Source organism: Podarcis tiliguerta (assembly GCF_965153285.1).
Source record: "Podarcis tiliguerta genome assembly, chromosome: 10".
Lineage (NCBI taxonomy): Eukaryota > Metazoa > Chordata > Lepidosauria > Squamata > Lacertidae > Podarcis > Podarcis tiliguerta.
Genome location: NC_139543.1, coordinates 73,687,507 through 73,711,737, shown reverse-complemented (window position 1 = coordinate 73,711,737; position 24,231 = coordinate 73,687,507). Strand labels below are relative to the sequence as shown.

At 53.9% G+C, this 24,231-nt stretch overlaps 3 protein-coding genes and 1 long non-coding RNA gene across 11 annotated transcripts in view; 3 read left to right on the top strand and 1 right to left on the bottom strand.

The window, feature by feature from the left end:
* Window positions 1–14,418, top strand: DENND6B (DENN domain containing 6B). 3 transcript variants are annotated; one of them, XM_083402167.1, is made up of 20 exons: window positions 1–197; window positions 1,370–1,408; window positions 1,516–1,558; window positions 2,112–2,224; window positions 2,915–2,995; window positions 4,337–4,442; window positions 4,883–4,962; window positions 5,506–5,568; window positions 6,300–6,355; window positions 7,097–7,219; window positions 7,416–7,511; window positions 7,601–7,695; window positions 8,305–8,370; window positions 8,664–8,728; window positions 8,860–8,949; window positions 9,330–9,383; window positions 9,711–9,820; window positions 10,929–11,031; window positions 12,053–12,127; window positions 13,685–14,418. In XM_083402167.1, exons 1-20 carry the CDS (start codon window positions 24–26, stop codon window positions 13,805–13,807), a joined length of 1,755 nt encoding a protein of 584 aa, XP_083258293.1. In that variant the 5' UTR covers window positions 1–23; the 3' UTR covers window positions 13,808–14,418. The 3 variants fall into 3 exon arrangements, with proteins under 3 accessions (XP_083258293.1, XP_083258295.1, XP_083258294.1); XM_083402169.1 differs by lacking the exon at window positions 7,097–7,219 and having other exon boundaries at window positions 8–197; XM_083402168.1 differs by lacking the exon at window positions 9,330–9,383 and having other exon boundaries at window positions 8–197.
* A 1,990-nt stretch (window positions 14,419–16,408) lies between these two features.
* Window positions 16,409–24,231, top strand: part of LOC310659024 (uncharacterized protein) — a 61,241-nt gene continuing 53,418 nt past the window's right edge. For 2 of the 6 annotated variants that reach the window (XM_083401847.1, XM_083401848.1), the window contains exons 1-2: window positions 16,409–16,642; window positions 19,743–20,236. In XM_083401847.1, the coding sequence (XP_083257973.1) occupies window positions 19,835–20,236 (402 nt within the window). In that variant the 5' untranslated portion in view covers window positions 16,409–16,642; window positions 19,743–19,834. Of the gene's footprint in view, window positions 16,643–19,742; window positions 20,252–20,359; window positions 20,442–20,756; window positions 20,840–21,826; window positions 21,954–24,231 lie in introns of those variants that run through there. The other 4 variants (XM_083401850.1, XM_083401857.1, XM_083401863.1 and 1 more) reach the window with 4 other exon arrangements.
* LOC310659313 lies at window positions 16,853–17,023 on the bottom strand. The gene is made up of 2 exons (XR_014502747.1): window positions 16,928–17,023; window positions 16,853–16,897 (listed from the first exon to the last, which is right to left on the bottom strand). It is a non-coding gene; the product is annotated as an uncharacterized lncRNA (long non-coding RNA).
* On the top strand, window positions 22,428–24,229 carry LOC310658841 (uncharacterized protein; the record flags this gene model as incomplete). The annotated part of the gene is made up of 2 exons (XM_083401211.1): window positions 22,428–22,448; window positions 23,093–24,229. Coding segments are annotated over exons 1-2 (1,143 nt in total), but the record flags the coding sequence as incomplete, so codon positions are not given.

Below are 24,231 nucleotides of genomic sequence, written 5' to 3'. Positions count from 1 at the left end.
GGCCCGCTTCCGGCGCCGCGGCCATGGAGGCTCCGGGCGGGCTGGAGGCGCTGCGCTGCCGCCGCCGCCTCTCCTCTCCCGGCGCCGGGAGTCCCTCGGCCGGCGGCGGCTCGGCGCTGCCCTGGGGGCGCCTGTCGGCCTGGCTGGAGTGCGTGTGCGCCGTCACCTTCGACCTGGAGCTGGGCCAGGCCGTGGAGGTGGGTCAGGCGCCCCCAGGAGCGCAGCGAGTTCCGCAGGTCAGGCATTGAGGAGGGAAGCGGAGCAGATTCTCCGCCGGTTCCTTCGGGGCCACTAAGTAACCCGTTGCCTCTTGGTTCGGGGCTGAGTCGTGCGCCCCCTTTGCCCACTTCTTCTCTTTGGTGGGGCACCCTGAGGGAACATAATAAAAATAAAATTATTTATTCGCCGCTCATCTGGCTGCGTTTCCCCAGCCACTCTGGGCCGCTTCCAACAAAAGGTTAAAAATACATTAAAACATCAGTCATTAAAAAGCTTCCGTGTACAGGGCTGCCTTCAGATGTCTTCTAAACGTCAGATGGTTGCTTATCTCTTTGACATCTGATGGGAGGGCATTTCACAGAGCAGGCGCCAACACCGAGAAGGCCCTCTGCCTGGCTCCCTGTAACCTCACTTCTCAGGAGGAAGACCTCTGTGTACAGACTGAATGATGGGGGTGGAGACGCTCCTTCAGGTATACTGGGCCAAGGTCATTGGAGCTTTAAAGGTCAGCACTAACACTTGAACGGCGCTTGGAAACGTACTGGGAGCCAATGCAGGTCCTTCAGAACTGGTGTTATATGGTCTCGGCAGCCACTCCCAGTCACCAGTCTGGCTGCCGCATTCTGGATTAGTTGCAGGTTCCGGGTCACCTTCAAAGGTAGCCCCAAGTAGAGTGCATTGCAGTAGTCCAAGCGGGAGATGACTAGAGCATGCACCACTCTGGCGAGACAGTCTGCAGACAGGTAGACAGCTGCCCTGGACACAGAATTGACCTGCGCCTCCATGGACAGCTCCACCAAGTAGCTGAGCTGAGGCCCTGTTGCTTCTTGGGTCAGGGCTCCCCTGGTTTGGGCCACGCCGAGCCGTGTGCCTCCTTTGCCCCCTTCTTCTGGTGGGTGGGGCACCCGGAAGGAAGAGGCTCCTTTGGACATCTCCCCCAGCCCAGCCCAGGCTGCATCCAGGGGCCCTGGAGCTCAGAGCAGGTGCAGACATGAACCTCTGGAGCCTCAAGTGTTTCTGTGGCACAAGCCAGAGGTCTCCAGCACCCCTCCAAATGCTGCAAGGAAACTGAGGCAGCTCTTGCTGGGAGGGGCTGGGCTCTGCCACCTGCCGGGTCCAGCCACTGAGAGTTTCTCCTCTTTTTTTGCAGCTGGTGTATCCCCCTGACTACATCTTGACGGAAAAAGAGGTGAGAGGGCCCCGGCCCCACTGCTGCTGCCCTGGCCCCAAAGCCTGTGGGGTAGGGAGTGGGGGGAGGAGCTGCTCTTCACACCCTCTTCGCTTCCTGTCTTCCAGAAAACAAGCATCTGCTACCTATCCTTCCCCGACTCTTACTCAGGTAAGTGGGTTTGGCACAGGGCCAGGACAGAGTCAGGTAGGGAGGCAATACAGCCATTGAACCCCCGGCTGATTTGATCTGCTTTGGTATTTGCATTGTGTTTTTACAACAACGTCAAGTTCTAGGTGGTTGAGGCAGTGGCTCAACAGAGAACAACTTTTCTATGGACTTTCTAAAATGCCGCACACGGAGTCCTGGAAAAAGGCAGAGTCTTAACAGGTAGCATTTAATCTGTGTCTCTGCAGTCACTTCAGAATTGTTAGGGAAGGAGTTGCAAACACTGGTGTAAAGGGCAGAGGTCCTGTCCCCAATCAGGATTAGTGCTGTCCATCCAACCTGGGTACTGCCCACAGCAACCCAACTCTCGGGGGGGGGGCAGGGGAGTCCTCTGCCTCTAGACATTCATGCCAGTGTCCTTTTCCAGCTTGCGTGGGGGCCTGCAGTCACCCTGGACGACGGCTTCAGGCATGTTGATTTTTGAGGAGGGCAGAATCCTCTTGAATCCATTGTCTCAGCTGCTCTGTTTCTCCTGCCCTGTCTCTGTCCATCCCAGGCAGCCTCGGAGACACCCAGTTCAGCTTTCGCTTCCGTCAGTCTGGGGGGCAGCGAAATGCATTGTATGGGGATGACTTTGAATATAACAGGGAAGCTGCTGTATCGTTACAGGTCAGTTGTGATGTTTTCAGGGTTAAAAGCAAAGGGGTTGAGATGCTTGGCTTTGGTCTGGTTTTTTTCTCCAGGATATTTAGATTTTTAGAGATGGAAACTATTATTGTTATTACTTGTCGTTTAGTACAAAAAAATTAACTTAAAACAACTTTTCTCTGAGGGGAGAGCCTTTCCCTCCACGGGTTCCTGTCATGCGCAAGCCAAGCTGTGTCTGGATTGGCACACCCTGTGCCCCTCCTGGAGGACTTGGGGGGGGCGCTGGCAGCTCATCTGCGCCATAATGGCATGTGCCAGGTGGATTGATGTGAGGGTGGCAAGTTCCTGCTGAATGGAAAGCAGTCTCTAGAGCAGGGGTCAGCAGCTTTTTTCAGCCATGGGCCGGTTCACTGTCCCTCAGACCCTGTAGGGGGCCAGACTATATTTTGGAGAGAAAAAAAATGAATGAATTCCTATGTCCCACAAATAATCCAGAGATGCACTTTAAATAAAAGCACACATTCTACTCGTGTAAAAACACGCGGATTCCCAGATTGAGAAGGCGATTGGGCTGCATCCTGCCCCCGTGCCTTAGGTTGCCTACCCCTGCTCTAGAAGGTTGTAGCCGTGGGGATGTCCCTGCAAGCAGGCACTGGAGCTGAAAGTGATTGTGGGGGGTCGTTCACAGACACTTCTGCTTCCCCAACCCAGAGAGACCCTGCACACTACTTTGGCTATGTGTTCTTCCGGCAAGTCAAGGACAGCTCTGTGAAGAGAGGCTACTTCCAGAAGGTGAGCCAAGCCTGGCTGCTCAGCAGCCTCTGACCCAATGAGCCTTTTCCTTTGCACAAAGCTGGAGTCGCTCCTTGCCAGTGAGGCTCTGGCAGAAGGGCGGGGAGGAGCTGGAGGGGGCCCAAGGAAGGGCAGCTACGCCAGGGGCCTCAAAAGCTGGGGGGGGGGGGCAGAGCTGCTTGTTCTCCCTGCTCCACAGAAGCATCTCTGGAATTAGGGTGCTGGGCAAGAAGAGAACCAAGCAGATTTGACCAACTGGCCTGAAACGATGGGCAGAGCACATGAAGGGGGCTGTGGGGAGCGAGACAAGATGGAAAAGGAAGAGGAGGAGATGGGCAGGTACCCTTGCAGCCCTTGCTGTGTCCTTCCAAGAGTCATGGCTGCCAGACAGTGTAGGAGCTGGGTGTGGAGAGAGCGGCTGAATGGGGCACAGCTGTGGGCAGCCTGAGGAAGTGCCACCCGCCTTGGGCTGCCCATAAAAAGCGAGTTTAGAGGGAGAGAAAAGGGAGATGTCTGCTGTTTCTGAGAACTCTTCTCTCTGTGGGTGAGCAAAGAGCTTGTTTGGACAATGGCTGGGTGAGAACCCAGAGGCTGAGAGGGAGGACCATGACTTGGTATTGATGTATAGATATCAGGAATATTGTATTAACTTAACTTTTTTGTACACAACTATGTTCTTATAATATTTTATGTACTGTATTTTTCGTCCTATAGGGCGCACCGGCCCATAGGATGCACCTCGTTTTTTTGGGGGGGGGAATGAATAAAAAAAAATTATCCCCCCCCCAGCTGCAGCTGCCGCCCCAAGCCTTGCGGACACCCGCCAGAAGCAAGGGGAGCCCTCCGGAGGGCTCCCCGTGCTTCAGGCGGCAGGCTGCCGCCCCAAGCCTCGCGCGCTCGGCGGGACCTCCCGTCGGGCGCGCAAGGCTTGCGCACACTCGCCCGAAGCACGGGGAGTCCTCCGGAGGGCTCCCCGTGCTTCGGGCAGCAGGCTGCTGCCCGCAAGCCTTGTGAGCCAGTGGGAACTCCCACAGGGCTTGCAAGGCTTGCGTATAGCTTCCTGAAGCCTGGAGAGCAAGAGGGGTCGGTGCGCACCGATGCCTCTCGCTCTCCAGGCTTCAGCGAAAGCATGCATTCGCCCCATAGGACGCACACACATTTCCCCTTCATTTTTGGAGGGGAAAAAGTGCGTCCTATGGGGCAAAAAATACGGTAAGTTATCTGCTGTTGCTTCAGTTTTCTGTACGCTGCTTAGAGATATTTTTGTTCTATTAAGTGGTATAGAAATGCAACCATCCACCCATCCGTCTCTCTCTCTCTCTCTCTCTCTCTCTCCTCCAGTCTCTTGTCCTGGTGTCTCGCCTCCCCTACGTCAACCTCTTCCAGGCCTTGCTGCAGCTCATAGCCCCAGAATACTTTGACAAGCTGGACCCGTGCCTGGAGGCAGGTGAGGAGGGACTGCTTACCCCTGGGGCAGGCAACACCATTTCCCAACCTGGCGCCCTCCAGGTGTTTTGAACTACAACTCCCAGCCGGCCCAGGGGACGGGAAGCAATAGGGCGCCAGGTTGGCCAAGGCTGCCGGGGACCCGTGCAGAGGTGGCCCTTTTGCCTGTCCTGAATCTCCTGCCGGCCAGTTTCGCAGGGTGCCCTGCTGCTCACCCCACCCCAAGAGGAGGCCCTTCTGTTTTCTCTCCAAGGCGCCCCACTGCCTGAGCCTCTCATCTCCCAGGTACGTGGGGAGAGATGGCTGCCGCCGTGTTGGCCTTTCCCCTCCTCCCCCAGAATGGGGGGCAAATCAGCTGACACGATGGAGGTCCTGTGGTGGCCCCCGCATTTGGGTGGGGGAGTCCAGGGCCGCCTCCTAAACCGGCCTTGCCTCTTCCAGTGTGCAGTGAGATTGACCAGTGGCCGCCTCCTGTGCCTGGCCAGACCCTCAATCTCCCAGTGATGGGCGTCGTCATTCAGGTAATAATAATGATGATACGTTTTTATTTATATCCCGCCCTCCCCAGCCGAAGCCGGGCTCAGAGCGGCTAACAACAATAAAAGTAACACAGCATTCTAAAATATATTCAGAATCAAATTAATGGCAACCATTGGGCTAGAGTTCTGTGAGGATTACCAAAGGAGGGGGTCAGGCTGCGCCTTAGCCAAAGGCCTGGCAGAACAGCTCCGTCTTGCAGGCCCTGCAGAAAGATGTCAAGTCCCGCAGGGCCCTGGTCTCTTGTGACAGAGCGTTCCACCAGATCGGGGCCATGGCCAAAAAAGCCCTGGCTCTGGTTGAGGCCAGCCTAACCTCCCTGTGGCGCGGGACCTCCAAGATGTTTTTGTTTGAAGACTGTACGGTCCTCCGTGGGACATACCAGGAGAGGGGGTCCCATAGGTACGAGGGTCGTAAGCCGCATAGGGCTTTCAAGGTTAAAACCAGGTACCTGTCGGGGTGGGGTCAGCAGGGGAGGGGGCTCTGGGGGAGGGGCGCTCACTCTGCCTGTCCCTCTTCACGTGCAGGTGAGGATTCCCTCTCGTTTGGACAAGCCTGGCTCCAGCCCCGCCAAGCCCCAGAATCAGGAGGTGAGAGCTGCTGGGACTTGGAGGCGGTTGGGGGTTGGGGGGTTGGGGCGGATCCTGCCATGGCCTGTGCTTTTCCCTGTGTTTGACGGTCTCCCTCGGGAAGCTGTGGACTCTTCTTACTTGGAGGTTTCTAAGCAGAGGTTGGGGGCCACCTGTCAGAGGTGCTTTAGCCACAATTCCTGCATTGTGGGGGGGGGGGGCGCTAGATGTGACATGTGAGAATGGCTGGGTGGCAAGATGCCGTTCTTCAGCTCAGCAGGGCAGAGATGGTCCTTGTGGTTTGGCCTGCGGCTGCCTCCACCAGGGCAGGGGCTTCTTCCTTCATGTAACTGGGTCCTGAGCTGCTGTCAGCTGGTCTGTGCCTGGAGTTGCCAGGTTGCATCCCTCCAAGGACCTCTAAATGCCACTCTGTCTGACTTTAAGAAGACGCCTGAAGGCAGCCCTGTTTAGGGAAGTTCTTAATGTTTGAAGTTTTATTCTGCTTTTAAATTTCTGTCGGGAGCCACCCAGAGGGGCTGGGGAAACCCAGCCGGATGGGCGGGGTTTAAAGAATAAAATTATTGTTATTATGACCCCTCATGCGCTTCCCTCTGGTTGAGCCACATTGCACGGGGGGGGGGGGCTGTGTTTTTCTGATGCCAACCATGTCTCTCTTGGGATTTGGACTGAGACTTAAAGCTCCATTTGAGTCATCCACTGACTTCCTTCCTCTCCTCCCCCCCCCCCTTCAGAACCTCTTGCCAGCCCCCCTAGTCCTCCCCAGCATCCACGAACTGGACCTCTTCAGGTGAGAGCACTCTCTTTTTCTGCCCCCTGCTGGAAGGGGCAAGTCTGGGGAGCTGCAGAGGGCACAAGGGGGCATTCCTGAGTAGCATCTGGTGGGGCAACGGGGGGGGGCTCTCAGGGGAGCCTGCCTACCCTTTGGCCCAGAGCAGGCACCCCCAAACTCGGCCCTCCAGAGGTCTCGGGGCTACAGTTCCCATCATCCCTGACCACTGGTCCTGGTAGCTAGGGATGATGGGAGTTGTAGTCCCAAAACAGCTGGAGGGCCGCGTTTGGGGGTGCCTGGCCAGGAGCCTCCCCGGGAGGGGATTTTGCTTCAGTGAAAGGCAGCTTGGGTGGCTTTAAAGGGGGGTGGACAAAGTCATGGAAGAGAGGAGGGCAAGGGATGGCTCCCAGCCTGCTCAGATGGCGGCAGCTATGGAAACCATGGCCCCTGTGAGAAGGGGGCGCTGGGGTTCACTTGGGCCTAATCCAGCCTGCTCTTCTGGGGTTTTGAGGAGGGGCTCCTTTCACCCCCCTTGGGGAATCTAGTGGGGGGAGCCCCAGGGGCTCATGGGGACAGTTTTGCTCTGGGGGCAAAGCAGCCCTTGTCTCTGGGGGGCCTGCCGGCTGGGGGCTGAGGAGGCTACGCTGCGCTGCCTTACCCCACTTTCTGAGGCCTGGCGATAGGGGCGAGGGCGCCCCTACCCCACGGCGAGCCTGCCTTGGCCTGGCCCCACCTGCCCTCCTCCCGCTCTCTCCGCAGGTGCTTCCAGCCGGTGCTGATCCACCTGCAGGCGCTGTGGGAGCTGTTGCTTCTGGGGGAGCCCCTCGTGGTCATGGCGCCTTCGCCTGCTGCCTCCTCAGAGATGGTCCTCGCCCTGACCAGGTGGGGGGGGGAGCACTGGGCGTCTGGGTCCAGTTTGCCTGTTGGGCGGGGGGGCAATCTCCAGAGTTGCCCCTGGTTAAAAGACCCTCAAAGCCCCTTGCCAAAGGGGAGGATAAAGGGGACCCCCTATCAGGGCAAGGAGGGGGGTTTTGCCAGCACCTATAGCAGTCTTCCTGCCCCCCTCCCTCTCCACCAGCTGCCTGGCCCCCCTGAAGTTCTGCTGCGACTTCCGCCCCTACTTCACCATCCACGACAGCGAGTTCAAGGAGTACACGACGCGGACGCAGGCCCCGTGAGTGTCCTCGGGGGGAGCTGCCGGGGGGGGGGACAGGCCGGGGGTTCCTAGCTGAGGACTGACCTCCCCCTTCTCCCCCCCCCCAGGCCAAGTGTTGTCCTGGGCGTCACCAATCCCTTCTTTATCAAGACCCTGCAGCACTGGCCTCACATCCTGCGTCTGGGGGACCTCAAGATGGCCGGTAAGGAGGGGCTCTGGGGCTGCGTGCCTGTGAGGATCCTGGCCCTTGGGAACCGGGGGGGGGGTTGGAGGGGGGAGCAGTCCAGGGTTCAGACAGGGGCACAGGAGCCCATGCCCGGAAGGCCAGCCAGGCTCAGGGATGTGTTGGCTTGCAGCCCCCCACCCTTGGGCCTTGTGTTTTTCCTTTTTTCAAAAAAATAAATTTTTTTATTAAAGATTTAAACAAAACGTATTATCCAAAAACATGTCATCCTTAATTTTTTCCCCATTTTCCTCCCTCCCCCCACCCTCCCACCACCACCCCGACTTCCCTCAGTTCCAGTTTCTGGTTTCTTTGTGAATGCTGTTCTTTGCATGTTACAAAGCTGTATAGATCCTTAAATTGTTTAGCTGATTATTGTCAATAAAAAAAATTGTGAATGTTTATTCCAAACCTGCCAAGGAGTCCAGTTTGCTTTGTTGTGTCTTCAAATACCTTGTAAAGGGTTCCCATTCAGTTACCCTTGTCCCGTAGCTTGTGTGTCAGTTTTGCCAGCTCTGCATAGTCTATCAGTTTTTCTCGCCATGATTCTTTAGTTGGAGTTTCTTCCATCCTTGTCTTTTTCCTCAGGGGATTTGCCCAAGCAGGTCAAGGTGAAGAAGCTGGCCAAGCTGAAGACCTTGGACGCCAAGCCGGGTAAGGAGCAAGGCTCTGGCTGTGCCCCCGGGGGCTGCAAGGGGGGGCCTCAGGGGGCCTTTAGGAGCCCCTCGGTGGCTCCGCTGCTGGTGCCATGTTCGAAAGCTGCTCCTGGATGAGATAGCAGAGAAGCTGGCAGGGGCTCCTCCGGGACCTACCGGGGGGGGGGTGCATCAGGTGCCTCTTGCTCACCTGGGAAACACAGGGGGCTCCATTGTGTTCCCTGCGAAGGACCCCCCCCCCCAGCACAGGGCCTCCTGGCCTCACTTCCTTGTGGGGGTCTCTGGCTGCAGGACTTTACACCTCCTACAAGACCTTCTTGCACAAGGACAAGACCCTGATCAAGCAGCTCTTGAAGGTGAGCGGCGGGCGGGGAGGGGCTGGTGGCTTGGAGCCCAGTTCCCCCTTGGGGGGCGGAGCCTTCCGGGGGAGGGGCAGGGAGAGGCCGGGGGCCCCACAAGCGCCATGACCCTCCCTCCCGCCTCGCAGGGCATCCACAAGAAGCAGCCCTCCGACGCCCAGAGCGCCCTGCTGCGCCGCCACCTCCTGGAGCTCACGCAGAGTTTCATTATCCCCCTGGTGAGTAGCAGCAGCTAGAGGGGGGCAGGTGCCCCCTCCCTCCGGCCTCGGCCTTCCCAGGGAAATGAGGAGGAAGAGGAGCACAGGGGGTAGGAGGCCTTTGACTGACGTGGGCCATGGAGGCGCCTCCCCCTCCCCGTTCCCCCCCCCCCGACTGGCAGCCAGGGCTCTCTCTCCCCACCCTACATGGTGCCATGGGGGGCACTCTCCTGGTCTCCCTTTGGAGGTTGCGGTCCTGCTGCCCCCTGGGGAGGAGGCTGGCTATTTCAGGCCACCCCCCCCCCCCGAGCTGCATGATTGTCGGGGGGGGGAGGCCTCTTCTCGGCAGAGCTGAAAGGGGGTCCTCTGATTTCTCCCTCCTCCCTCCTGGCCTTCCCTAGGAGCACTACATGGCGAGCCTCATGCCGCTACAGAGGGCCATCACCCCCTGGAAGGTATGTGGTCGTCCCCCCCCCCATCTCAGTTCTGAGCTCTCAGGACAGCCCTCTGGTGGCAGCGCCAGTGGGTCTTGGGCCGCTGGGTCACCCACAGGGTGCTCTGGCCCGGCTGCTGTGGGGGCCAGTCATGCAGGGCGCATGGGGCAAGTGGGGCAGCTGGCTGAGCGCGTGCTCTGTGGAGTACAGTGGTCTTTTGTGGCTGCAGCCCCCTGGCTGGAGGGGGTGTCGCTGGGCTGTGGGAGGAGGTTGAGGCATGCCAGGAGGCAGTGCCCAGTTTGCCATGGGTTCATTCATTCAATCTCTCTCTCTCTCTCACCTGCTCAGAACCCCCCTCAGATCCGCCCTTTCCAGCAGGAGGACTTCCTCAAGACCCTGGAGCATGCTGGGCCTCAGCTCACCTGCGTGCTGAAGGGGGACTGGGTGGGCCTGTACAGGTAGGCCTTGGAGGGCTAAATCAGGATGGAAGTGGCTGATCATATACAAACCCCAGTGCTCTTTCCTGTGTGTGGAAAGCTAGGGTGTCAAGGAGCAGAGCAGGCAGGAGCCCTCAGGAACAAGATTTTCAACATCAGGGAGTTTCTCCGATGGGGGAACCCCCAAACCCACTCCAATCGTATTTCAAAACAGTGCACAGTCCAAAAAGAAGGCTGCTTTTTTCCAGAAAGTGTAGGTTAGCTGTTCACCCCTGAATCTGGTGAGAGGCCATTCCCTGGGGACCTCCCTTTCTACAAGCAGGGAAGGGGACATTGTAGCTCTTAGCAACAGGGCCCTCACTCATCTCACAACAGCCCTTGGGGGCAGCCCTAGAGGAAGAGGGCCAGTCTTGGGGTGAGAAGCGGCTGCTGCCTCGGTCCGAGCCTGGCAGTGGGGGTCCACCCAGCTCAGCCTTCACTGGCAGGCAGGAGGTCCTTTCCAGCTCTGCCTGGACCCCCTGGAGATGGAGCCTGGCACCTTCTGCTGCACGCAAGGGAGATGTTCTGCCCCGGAGCTCCAGCCCTGCCCTGGTCCTGCGCCAGAAGAGGGCAGCCGAGGGGAGGAGTGCGTAGGCCCCTTTCAGGAGGGAGAGAGGGAGAGAGGGAAGGAGCTGGCTCTGTCTACATCACTCCATTTCGGAAGTGAAAGGCAGACGTCACTCAGAAAATGGAGCTCCCTCTTGCTGTCATCCGTGCTCCTTGGTCCTGAGCTCCAAACCAGCTTGGCAGACGTGGCTCCGGCTCCTGTCCTTGGCCTGACTTCTAGGGAGACGCCCCAATGGCTCCCCTGGCTCTGCTCCTTGCAGACACCACTAGGGGCCGCTTCCCTCCACTGTGTCTCAGCCGCAGATCTCAGCCTCCCTGCCAGGGGCCAGATCCTGCCCATCACAAACAGGGCTTGGCCGTCCCCTGAGAACTGGAAGCCAACCAGAGCCCAGCAGGCCTTGCAGGACCCAGCCTCCTCCTGTGGCTTAAGGACTAGGCAGAGCCTCTGCCTGAAACCCCAGTCCCCCCCCCCCGTGGCCCCCTTGCAGCACCCACCCAGCCCCCTTCTCCCCCCTCCCTCCAGGCGCTTCTTCCGCTCCCCGAACTTTGATGGCTGGTACCGCCAGAGGCACCGGGAGATGATGCACAAGTTGGAGGCTCTGCACTTGGAAGCCATCTCGGAGGCGGTGCGTGCAGAATAGGGGGGCGGGGGGAGGCTCCTGCATGGGGGGGGGGCTGCCTACACGCCCCCCTTCTGCTTGGGGCTGCTACACTTTGGGCAATCTCAGCCCTCAGGGGTTTGCTGCTGCTGCCTGCAAAATCTGTGAGGCCAGTGCTTTCCTGGGCGATTCATCCTCCAACAAGCGGCAGTGGTCTCTCCCTGGTCCCCCCCCCCCCCGCTGCTGATTTACCTGGCCAGGTTTCCTGGGGGGAGATCAGAACTGGGCTTGCGTCGCTGTCTTCAGGCAGCAGCAAGGCTGGAAAGGAGATGGGCGTTTGCCCCATTTCCTTGACAAGTACCATACTTTTTCATGTATAAGACAAGGCATTTTTATTAAAAAACAATGTTAAAAATTGTGGGTTGTCTTAGACACAGATAGTGCATAGGGGGAGCATGGGATAGGTTGCTTCTGTGAACCGGAGATTTTCAGCGGCTGTTGGGCATGTTATTGCTGGCTGTGGCAAGGGCTGGTGTTGATTGGCTGTCACGGCAGCAATTGGGTGGGCAATTGGCGGCCTCTGTCGGCGAGGGGACAGATGATAGGTGGCTTTAGCCATGCATGCAGGTTTCCGCGTAGGTCATGTGGGTGAGCGATTTTCGGCTATTTCTCCTCAACAACTCTGGGCCACCCCCCCCCCCAAGAAAGCTCAACAACTCTGGGCAGTCTCCTCCCATGATAAAAATGATGAAGAATACGGTATTTCTTCGCAGTCCGCTTGAGGGCTTTGCAGAGTCAAAGCACCTGCTCAGCATTTTGCAAAGAGCCAAGCAGGACACACCTGGTCTCCTTGGGGGGGCGTAAGCGCCTTTCCAGCTGAGTCGGGCTCAGGTTTGCCCCCCCCCCCATGCTTTGCAAGATTCCTAGCAGGTGCGCCAGAAAGTGGAATGAGGATCAGGGCCATTGCCATTGCCCAGCCCTGCTCTGGGGAGGAGGAGGAGGAAGCAAGGAAGCGTCTTCCCAGCTGAGTGGGCTTCTTTTCCCGCAGAACATCCGGTCCTGGGTGAAGGACAAGTCCGAGGTTGAGGTGGTCGACCTGGTCCTGAAGCTCCAGGAGAAGCTGGTAAGCAGGATGCTCCCAAGCGAGTTGCGCCTGATGGGTGGGAGGTGCTCGGATCGGGGCCCTCTCCTCGAGGGAGCAGAGCGGAGCCTGGCTGGCTGGCTGGCCCCTCCAGACTCCGGCCAGGCCTGTTTCAGCCTTGGGAATCCCCTAAGGGAATCTCAGTGGATGAGAGTCAGGGCTAAACTACAGATCCCTCCGCTGAACTTTTGCATGTGGGCAATAACTGGAATCCTGAAGGAGGAGGAGACTCTCTTGGGTCACCAGGCGATGTGTTGGTCCCCGTCTGTGGGGACAGGCAGGCAGGTGGCGCCTGGTGAGCATCCCTGTTGCCAAAGGGAGAGAGGAGCAGCTTCTCTCAAGGTGGCCACTTGGTATGTCAGAAAGAAATGGCGATACAGTCGTTTGAAAGGATGTGCTGCCCAGTTCACGGGGCGGCTTCAGTCAGTCACTTTTAATGACCTGATTCTGCCCCTTCCAGTGGACTGGTCTTCAGAATATAAGAGCCTGAGACTGCATCAGGCCACAGGGGCCCATCTCGGCCAGTATCCTGCCCTCACAGTGGGCAACCAGCTGCCCCCTCCCAAGGGCAAGTCCACAAGCAGGATCTTGGCCCAGGAGCAGCCTTCTCCCCTCCTGCGCTTTCCAGCAAACGATGCGCAGTGTAGCATTCCCAAAGCAAAGGAAGGATTAGACTCTGTTTAATAGAATACACACAAGGCTTGACCAGCAAGACTCTGGGAGGGGTGCGTGTAATAATCTGTGCCTCCACCCCTTGGCCCAGGTCGTTTTATTCACAAAAGAACTTTTTACACAGTGTTCATAAGAGCCAATCAAATTTCCTCTGAGCATTTTAAAAAAACCCATGTGGGACAAAGTTACACTACAAAAGCTAATTTAAGCATGCATTCTTCTAGGGTAAATAAAACAACTAAAAAGGAAGAATGCATTCAGCAACGGCCGGAGGTCATAAACAAGCAATAAACACAGAGGAAGGATGGCAAGGAGATAGGGATCTTTATCGCCTTCCTTCCAGGCCCCAAGATTAACAAAAGCAAGGAAGGGTACATGAAAGGAACTACCTACTATCTTTATGTACTGAGGATGCCTGATGAAGCAACTGACCTGTGTTTTAGAATGCTTATAGGTGCCTGTCAGGCAGAGAAAATGAACAGTAGAGAAAATGGCCAGAGAGCAGAAGCTTGTGGGATTTGATCAGAACTTATTGTCAATGAATCAAACCCAGTCAACGCCATGCTTTCATAGCTGATGGCTTGATGCATATTTTATAATTCCTCATAGTAATCCCACCTGATCCCCACACTCTGGACATGTGCACTCCTACAGCACAGAAGCATTTCTTCATCTGACTGTGGAGGGCAGAGCTGAGCTCTCAGGGCTAGTCCCCACCCAGAGCCTCCTCCTCCTCCTCCCCCATGAATGGGTCTAATCTTCTTTTGAAGCCCTCTAGGCTGGTGGCCCCAGCCGCCTCCTGTGGCAGGGAGTTCCAGAGTTCATCTCTGTGCTGCTTTAACTCTTGCGCCTTGCCTCCCCCGCCAGGTGCGCGCCAGGTGCCATCGCCTCCCCGTGAAGGAGGAGGTTCTGCACCGGGTGGGCCTCTACATCACCACCATCGTTGGGTCGCTCCCGGAGGACCTCCAGGCCGTCCTGGGCCCCCAGTAGAGGCCGCCTGGGCCAGAGGAACCCGACGGCGGGGAGGCAGCTGCCCCCCATCTTGGCAGGCTGGGCCTGGAGTGGGGCGCCCCGTGGGCTCTTGGAGGGGGTCGCCCTTCCTCCCCACAGAAGCTCTTCTGCCTGCAGGACCCTCTCCTTTGCCCAAGGATGGTCTCCTGCCGTTGCTGCGCCCACATCTCCCCTGTGCCGGAGAAGGGAGAAATGTCTCCCGCCAGGTGGACGGTGGCCCTGACGTGAGGGCAAGTGGCAGCCCCTCCCCCCTGCCCCCCCAAACCCCTTCTCCCCCCCCCCCCATGTGTGTCTGGATGTTCCTGCTGTGCAGTGGCAGTAAATGAATAAGTGTCGGTTGTCAGGATCCTTTGCTGCTCGGTCATCTTTATTTATTGCCTTTTTACACCTCCCTTGTCTAAGTCAGAGGTTCCCAATGCGGGGGGCATTTCACCCCTTTGGGGGGCAGTGAGATTCCCTGGCGGGGCGCTGGAGGAACAAAGGACCACCAGTCTTTGAAAGGCTGGAGTCGCTGGATCCAGTTCACCCGCTTTGTTGAATTAAACTCAGTCGTTTTAACAGGCTTTGGAATAAATGTGCAATTAATTGTTCTTGTTTCTGATTTCACTTCTTCTTCGGTGGCTGTTGCAAACTGCTCTTCTGAATAAAGCTTTTTATAGGGGAGCAGGGGCTGGAAAATGCTGGGAATGGGCTGCGCTGAAGGACAGAAGCCAAGAATGGGCACACAATCTCACCAGTGCTGCTCCCTCCTCACCTTGCCCCTCGCACCCACAAGTGGGCTGCTGTGGGGCCCCCTCCTCTCTGCCAGGCTTTCCAGCATCTGCATGAGGTCACAGTGAGATCACCAGGACGTGGATGATGCCCCGAACGAGCTCTCCTAAGCTGGAAGCGGGGAAGGCAGGGAACATCCTGTGTGATGGAGGTGCTGCTTCAAGGGGGCAGGCGGGTGGGGCGGGTTGAGGGGAGACCCTTCAGCCGTTCTCAACCTGTGGGTCCCCGGATGTTGTTGGACTACAACTCCCATCATCCCTGAGCTCTGGCCTTGCTAGCTAGGGGTGATGGGAGTTGTAGTTCAACAACATCTGGGGACCCACAGGTGGAGAAAGGCTGCTCCAGGTCAGCAGGGCAGAGGCCATGGAGGACTTCGGAATCTGCTCGGAAACGAACTGGAGACCAGCGGAGATCCTTGAGGTGTTCTATGGACCCGGTAATTCTGCACAAGCTTCCCTTCCAAAGCACGAACTTCCCCGGTAAAACTGCCAAAATATGGAGCGCCTGTTCACCGTCGGGATGCGAGTGCCCCTCTGAGCTTCCGGCAGGTCTTCTTCCATCGACGGAGCGAGCAGCGCTTGCCGGCTGTTTCCGTTTTGGCCATTGGGTGCGCTGCGGAGTCACGAATTTGACAGCTTCGGATTTATTATAATAATAAATTTATTATTTATACTCCGCCCATCTGGGTATAAACGGGGGAGGGGCGCGCGCTTTTGACAGGTTAAAGGGGCACTCGGGGCGCAGGCCCTGATGTGAACAACCCTGGAGTCCGGGGAGGCTTTGGTGAGAAGTGTCGTGCTTTAAGAAGGGTTGCCATGCTCCCCAAAATGAAAATCAGGACAGAGTTTTGAGGTTTTTGCTTTTGCTTTAAAGCAACATTTCCAGGCGCTTCTGTACATGCATCGTGATGCTGTGGGTCTCGGGAAAGGGGCGCAGTTGGGGCAGCACCGTCTCCTCCAGGAGCAACAACTGAGGGGCCCTTGTCCTGCTTATTGCAGAGCCTTTCCCCCGCGAGCTCCTCCTCCACCTGTTTTTTTCTGGCCCGGGGGAGAGGGCAGCTCAGCGTCCAGCCAAGAGGGTCTCCCCTAGAGAGCATCTCTCGAGGGGATCATTGCGCACAATTCACGCGGCTCCTCCTCGGCTCCCGCTTTCGGGAGGGGGGGGAGCCTGCTGCGCTCGGCTTTTGTTGTTGTTTAGTTAGTCATTTAGTCGTGTCCGCCTCTTCGTGACCCCCTGGACCAGAGCATACCAGGCACTCCTGTCTTCCACTGCCTCCCTCATGCTGGTATCTTCGAGAACACTGTCTAATCACCTCGTCCTATGTCGTCTCCTTCTCCTTGTGCCCTCCATCTTTCCCAACATCAGGGTCTTTTCCAGGGAGTCTTCTCTTCTCATGAGGTGGCCAAAGTCATAGAATCATAGAGTTGGAGGAGACCACAAGGGCCATCGAGTCCAACCCCCTGCCAAGCAGGAAACACCATCAGAGCACTCCTGACATATGGTTGTCAAACCTCTGCTTAAAAACCTCCAAAGAAGGAGACTCCACCACACTCCTTGGCAGCAAATTCCACTGTCGAACAAGTATTGGAGCCTCAGCTTCAGGAGCTGTCCTTCCAGTGAGCACTCAGGGCTGATTTCCTTAAGGATGGATACGTTTGATCTTCTTGCAGTCCATGGGACTCTCAAGAGTCTCCTCCAGCACCAGAATTCAAAAGCATCCATTCTTCGGCGATCAGCCTTCTTTATGGTCCAGCTCTCACGTCCATACATCACTACTGGGAAAACCAGAGCTTGAACTACCTTTGTTGGCAAGGTGATGTCTCTGCTTTTTAAGATGCTGTCTAGCATCTTAAAAAGCGCTCGACTTAGCAAGGGTTAAAAGGCAACAGCTGGGTTCCTAGAGAAGACAGGAAGCAAAGCCAAGGGGCTGGTCCTCCGGACCCCTCCCTCCTTCTCAAGCCCCTGAACGGGCGCGGGGGGGGGGGGGCTGCTGTTTTGTCTCTGCGCTGCAGATGCTGCGCCCGTGGCTCCTGCTGGGATCCGGTGAGTCTCCTCTCTCTTGACCCAGAGCGCCCTGGGGGAGAAGGGGGTCCCGGGGCTGCAGGGAGGGGGCTTTCATACAGTTCAGCTCGTGCTGGGGACCCCAAGTTTGGGAGCGGAGGGTCCTGCCAGGGAAGGGCAAGCTCGCAGGAGGGCTCCAACTCTGCATTGCCTTTGCATTGATGCGCTGCTGCTGGACCCCTTTTTTGGGGGGGGGGAGTGTCTTTGGGTCAGAGAAAAACGGCCATGCGAAGAAACCTGTTCTGGACAAAGGTGGGGCTTGCCCACCCAACACGTCTGAAGCGTTGGCCTCCTGAATTTGCACGCTGTGCTTTAAAGACTTCACCAGTGCCGGAATTATGTATAAGCTAAACAAGCTATAGCTTAGGGCCCCCCAAAAAATTTAAAGGAAAAAAACTCGATGTACATTTCCAAAATATAAGATGAAAAACTAATAAAATAAAACCTACATACAGCACCAGTGTTTTGTGTTGTGTAGGCTCCTATGATGTAAGTCATGGGCCCGCCTGCTAGCCTGCTCCCTAAAATATCCGTAATTTGCTCCTTTCTAGATAAAGGGTGCCGACATTCTGCATGGACTGGTTGCAAGGCAACATGTGCAAATGACTTGAGATACCTATTAAGTCCATCAATTACCATATAGCATATATTCAACACACAAAAAACAGCAACAATTTGTTGTTGACAAAGGACAGCTGGACATATAAAGGGCCCTATTGCCTTCAGGAGCTGAGGGCCTCATCAGACCTCAATCCGGCCCTGGACTTGACAACAGCCGTAGCTTCAGAGCAAAGGAACCCACTCCGCACACAGACACCACTGATTTTGTACATTTCCCTCCATTAGACAACTTATACTGGGCTCCCAGCCCCATAATAAGGCAAGGAAACCCCACTTTCTGAAAGATAGAAATTCACCCCCCAAATTTAGCCAAATAGATGGTTTTATATAGTTCCAAAAGGTAGTAAAATTGTGATCCTAAGGACGGAGGGGACCTGACTCCTGGCATGAAGGGAGCAGGGAGGCCATAATCCTCAAGATGTGCCATCACACCCCAGGGTGCCCCTCCCAACCAGGTGTTGCCAGCCCTGACAAAGGGACCAACTAGGTGTTATCAGATACTCAAGCGGAAAGTCCACCCCAGAGGGGAATGAGGCAAAGAGCAAAAGAGCAGCTAAATCCTTTCTTCTGCCAGGGTGAGACAGATGTTGTAACAAACAGGGCTATGTCTGGATCTCAAATTTCTACCTGACACCGCACCTTTTTTGTGAAATACCTGTGATGTTTTGATGATGCTGTGTGAAATGTATTATGGGAAATTTGGGGAACTTTAAAGAACCCCTGCAGCCCTTTGTTCTGGGCTTCTTCTTCCTTTTAATGTTTAACAGATCACTGTATTTTAATAGTTCGTTGGAAGCCGCCCAGATTGGCTGGGGGAAACCCAGCAAATGGGTGGGGTATAAATAATAAATTATTATTATTGTTGTTTTGCTTGAGAGTTGGAACCTTGTTGCAACAGTACATGATTAGGCTTCCTAGCCGCCATTTTGCTCCAATTTGCCTGGCTATGGCCTTTTGCTTGAACCCGACAGATTCTGAACCAGAGCGCTAGATGCTAGCGAAGTTGGGTTTAAGTACTGTACCCCAAGATTTAGTACTTATCAAACCCAATTCAAGATTTGGTACTTATCAAACCCAATTCAAATTTATGGATCATCCACATATATTGACAGAGGTCCCTGTCAACTGTCCAGGACAGAATATCCACAGACAGAACGGTCTATAGCCTTTCATTCAAGGAGCCCTCGGGGGGGGGGGTGCGTGTGTGTGTTGGAATTCCAGAATCTGAAGGTGGAGCTGTTGAGCTCCATCAATAGCTGGAGCTTGGTCACGCAGAAAAATGTACTCAATTTCACAACAGATATAATGATCCAACGTACTGAGAGCCATACTGAGAGAGGCCACAATGTCATGATGCTCATGCAGAGAATGACTTGCGCAGGAATGCGACCCAGAAGACTGTGTCCTGGTTTTGCGCTGGGACACATTGGATATGGTGGCGCCATTCACATAACAAAAACTCCCACAAAGAAATTGACATTTTCAGAGTGGGGGATCCATGGCTTGGCTTTTGAAAAACAGAGGTGCCCAGTATGTAGCTAATTGGGATCCACTGTGATAGGCAGTTGGAACTACAGTCATCTTGGGTTACAGCCACTTCAGGTTGCGTCTTTTTGGGTTGCAGACTGCTGAAACCCAGAAGTACTGGAACGGGTTACTTCCAGGTTTCGGCGGTTGTGCAGAAGCACTAAATCTTGCTTTGCTCATGCGCAGAAGCACCGAATTGCAACCCGCGAATGCGCAGACGCGGGTTGCGAATGGTGCGGGTTGCGAACATGCATCCCTCACAGATCACATTCGCAACCTGAGCATCCACTGTCCTCTCTGGTGTGCAGCTGGTGACATTGTAACAAGGAGCATCTCACTGACAAAATGTAGCAGTATCTGCTGGCTGCCTTCCTTTCTGGCTGCGGCACAACAATTTAATTTATTATTATTATTATTATTATTATTATTATTATTATTATTATTATTATTTTATTTATGTATTTTATTTCTATCCTGCCCTATACCCCATGGTCTCAGGGTGGTGCACATAAAATATCAAATACATTCAAAAAACCAAAGCTTGACTGCTGGGGGATTTCTACATTTAAATGGCCACAGAACAAGAGGCTGCTTCTGGCAAGTGATAAGGGAAATCGGGGCACAAGCCTTTATTGAATGGGTAGCCATGGGGCTGGCAGGCAGATTGCCCAGGGAGGTGAGGGGAACATGGGGGGCTCGAGGCAACATTCAGATACATTTGTTTAAGTGTGTCATGGAAGGGTATAGTGGGCAGTCGAGGAGGGATCGCAAAAGCACAAAGCGGGAGGGGGATCCATGCAATGGCCAGTTTTGTGGCAACTGGCACCGTCCAGCCCTGGACACCAGCAAGACACCTCCACACTTCCTTAGGGAACCGGTTTCTTCTCCTGACAGTGTGTTAGTTTTATAACAGAACAATGCATTTGCTTTGTAGGATTTCCTAGCACCTCTTAATCCGGACAGAGAGAATTTGGCAGAAGATCAAGGGGTTCCTTCACCTCTCTTGGAGGCTTCCTGAGAGCACAGATGGATGAGCAAGACTCAGCTGGCCCTGAAGCAGGAAGAGGCCATGCCATCAAAACTGAGAGCAGTGGGGGATTCTGGGAAAACTATGTGCAGAAGATTATGGGTGGGGAGGACACCCTCCACTCAGATGTGAAGAACCAGCAGTTCATGCAATTCTGCTTCCAGGAGGCCAAAGGACCTCGAGAGGTTTGCAGCCGACTCTACAACCTTTACCATCAATGGCTGAAGCCAGAAAAGCACACGAAAGCTGAGATGCTGGACCTGGTGATCTTGGAGCAGTTCCTGGCTGTCCTTCCACTGGAGATGGAGAGCTGGGTGAGGGAATGCGGAGCAGAGACCAGTTCCCAGGCGGTGGCCCTGGCCGAAGGTTTCCTCCTGAGTCAGGCGGAGGAGAGGAAGAAGGTGAAAGGGACTTTTGTATCCCCAATCCTCTATGAATTGCCCATCCTGAAAGTTTGTATCTCCACCATTCCTTTTCCAATGTTTCTCCACATTCTATGTTCTGAGTCCTTTTTTCTCTTTTAGGGAAAGGATCTCTTTGCAGAAACGGCCCTGGATTCCTCTGAGGCAGAGAAGATTCTGTTGGACACCAGAAATTGGCCGCTGGGTAAGGATTTTCTTCTCTGTTTGGTCACATTTTGTGGATTATGAAACTAATCCATGGGTTCCTTCCATCTTTTGCGTTAAGAATCCCAAGGAGGGAAGATCCATTGGTCCTTTAATCTTTGGGGGGAAGGCACTTGGGGCCAAAGAGAAGAGATGTATACTAATGCAACTAAAATATGAAATGGGTACAAAGGTCATAATAACTCATTCAGCAGGTGAGACTTTTTCTGAGGCCCATCTGTAATTGGATATGGAGTGCTCATCCTCAGAGAAAAGCATCTACTCCTGGCTTCCCACTTACCTCTGTCTCTCACAGGTGACCAGATGATGCCAGCAAGACCTCCTCTTCCATCTATTCCTGGTGGGGAAGGAGAAGCAATGACAGCGGAACCAGATCAGGTAGGGGGAAAGAGCATTGTGGGGAAGGGGGCTGAGGAGTGGGGCTGTCAGCTTCGCCTTTGAGCCAGTGCCAATGACTGGGCTCAACCTCTTCAGCCCCAACTGGGCCAGGTGAGCTGGGAAGCCCCTCCAGAGACCTTCCACTGCAAGGAAGCAGGTCTAAGTGCAATGGACTCACAGCTTGGAGCTGTGAGCACCAAACTCAGTGCCAAAGTCAGCAGAGCACAGCAGAATATGAACTACACGAACGATGGCTCTGAAGCAGAACTTCTTTATTCTTTTACAGCTACTGCAAACTAAAAATAAACTAGAAATGAAAGACTAATGTAGACTACTGGACTGCATGAGTGTTACAGTTGCTTAAGCAGTCATCTTATCTCTACACAGATAACACTCAGACTCCCACAGAGTAGGCTGGAAGGAAGAAGCCATGAGCAGATTCCGCCCCCTCCTTTCTGAAAACATTGTCAGTAGATTCTTGCAATGGGAGGGGTGAAATATCCGCAGGGGCAGCCAGGTCCCTCCAGACCCAAACAAATCTCTCTCCTCCTCTTAACAAATCTGCCCTGAACAATGGCCATTTGAAAAATGCCATTTGAGAAGGTTAATGTGCAGAGAGTAAAGAACAGCCTCCTGGCTGTAACTTGAATGTCACTGAAATGATTTCATTCCCTCCGTGAAGCTGGCTTTAGGACATCAGAAAGGTTTTCCCCAGAAGAGCCCTTTGGGAGAGGAAAGCGGGAATCCTTTCATCTGGCGGATGGGAATGCTTGCTCAGCCAGAAGAATCTAAAGCACAAAATGTGGAGTTCCACCCGTTTACACAAAGTTTAATATTCATCATTAGAACATACAATAAACAAATTCCATTAAGATGTTAAAAGAAGAATCCATAATTAAAATGAGCAGCCCATGAAAACAACACAGTAATGATCATTAGATAAAATTTATGCTGTCTAAGAGATGCATCTTTTTCTTTTTCTTTCAGGGTCTTCTGTGCTTTGAAGATGTCACAGTTCATTTCACAGAGGAGGAGTGGGTGTTGCTGGATCCTGACCAGAGAGCTCTGCATGAGGAAGTCATGGAGGAGAATCATGACATCGTGGCCTCTCTTGGTACGGCTCCCGGTTGGATCATTATATCCATTCTGAAATTCAGCCCATCTCTCTATGTGACCAAGCTCCAGATATTGATAGAGCTCAACAGCAGCACCTACAGATTCTGGAATTCCAACACCTCCAGAGGTCACCTTGAACGGAGGGCTATAGACTATTATCTGCAAATATTCTTCTTCCAGTTATGTGTTTTTGAACAATGATCTGGCTCGTCTGAACTTTCCAGGCCTTTTGAAATGATGGATTTAGTTTGGGGATGGATGCTGTAGTGGCTTATGTCAGGTTTTTTTTATGGAGCAGATTTCATGATTGGGCAAAATAAATCCATTCCAGGAGAGAGCCAGGCTTTTCGAATCTCCGCTTCCCATCAATATCTCAGTTTATATCAGTCAACAAAGGCAGTGAACCTTGTAGTAAGACCTCACATCTAACTTCCATCAGTTCTTCCATTAATTAGTATGGTTCAATAATGGAGGTCTCCATTCAATAATGGAGGTCTCCATGACGCAGCAGCTAAAAAAGCCAATGCAATTCTGGGCTGCATCAATAGGAGTATAGCGTCTAGATCAAGGGAAGTAATAGTGCCACTGTATTCTGCTCTGGTCAGACCTCACCTGGAGTACTGTGTCCAGTTCTGGGCACCACAGTTCAAGAAGGACACTGACAAACTGGAACGTGTCCAGCGGAGGGCAACCAAAATGGTCAAAGGCCTGGAAACGATGCCTTATGAGGAACGGCTAAGGGAGCTGGGCATGTTTAGCCTGGAGAAGAGGAGGTTAAGGGGTGATATGATAGCCATGTTCAAATATATAAAAGGATGTCACATAGAGGAGGGAGAAAGGTTGTTTTCTGCTGCTCCAGAGAAGCGGACACGGAGCAATGGATCCAAACTACAAGAAAGAAGATTCCACCTAAACATTAGGAAGAACTTCCTGACAGTAAGAGCTGTTTGACAGTGGAATTTGCTGCCAAGGAGTGTGGTGGAGTCTCCTTCTTTGGAGGTCTTTAAGCAGAGGCTTGACAACCATGTGTCAGGAGTGCTCTGATGGTGTTTCCTGCTTGGCAGGGGGTTGGACTCGATGGCCCTTGTGGTCTCTTCCAACTCTATGATTCTATGATTCTATGATTTGTTCCTGAAGCTCTTATTCATTTCTATCTTTGTTGCAGGCAGTGATAAATCGGAAATTAAGAACAAAGGAGACCATGACAAGATCCATACATTGGAGAAGCCATATCAATATTTGGAGTGTGGAAAGAGCTTCCGTAAGAGCGGCCCTCTCACTTCCCAATCAAAAATTCACAGCAGGGAGAAACTATATCAGTGCTTGGAGTGTGGAAAGACCTTCCATCGGAACTCGCATCTCACAACCCACCAGAGCATTCACACAGGGAAGAAACCCCATCAGTGCATGGAATGTGGGAAAAGCTTCAGTCAAAGGTCCCATTACACATGCCATCAAAGAATTCATACAGGGGAGAAACCCTATCAGTGTGTGGAATGTGGGAAAAGTTTCGGTCGGAAGTACAGTCTCACTTCCCATGAAAGAATTCATAGAGGGGAGAAACCACATCAGTGCTTGGAATGTGGAAAGAGTTTAACCAAGAAGAAATATCTCACAGCCCATCAAAGAATTCATACAGGGGAGAAATCCTATCAGTGCTTGGAATGTGGAAAGAGCTTCAGCAAGAGAGCCCATTTCACGTCCCATCAGAGAATTCATACAGGGGAGAAGCCCTACCAGTGCTTGCAATGCGGGAAAAGCTTCATTCGGAAGGGCTTTCTCACTTCCCATCAAAGAATTCATACCGAGAAGAAGCTACACCAGTGCCTGGAATGTGGGAAGATTTTCACCGTGAAGAAAAGTCTCGCTTCCCATCAGAGGATTCATACAGGAGAGAAGCCCTACCAGTGCCTGGAATGTGGGATGAGCTTCGCGTGGAAGGACAGATTCACGGCCCATCAAAGCATTCACACGGGGGAGAAACCGTATCTGTGTGCAGAATGCGGAAAGAGCTTCTGTCACAGGGCCCATTTCACTTCCCATCAGAGAATCCACACTGGGGAGAAACCCTATCCATGCTTGGAATGCGGAAAGAGCTTCAGTCGGAAAGACAGTCTCACTTCCCACCAAAGAATCCATACAGGAGAGAAACCACATCAGTGCTTCGTATGTGGAAAGAGCTTCAGTCAGAGGTCCAATCTCACTTCCCACCAAAGAACTCACAGTGGGGAGAAACCGTATCAGTGTCTGGAATGTGGGAAGAGCTTCCGGAAGAG

Excerpts from the sequence above, each read along its gene's own strand:
- DENND6B (XM_083402167.1), top strand. The coding sequence starts at position 24 with ATGGAGGCTCCGGGCGGGCTGGAGGCGCTGCGCTGCCGCCGCCGCCTC. Across the intron at positions 1,409-1,515 it reads ACATCTTGACGGAAAAAGAG|AAAACAAGCATCTGCTACCT; the intron begins GTGAGAGGGCCC and ends CCTGTCTTCCAG. Across the intron at positions 8,950-9,329 it reads AGAGTTTCATTATCCCCCTG|GAGCACTACATGGCGAGCCT; the intron begins GTGAGTAGCAGC and ends GGCCTTCCCTAG.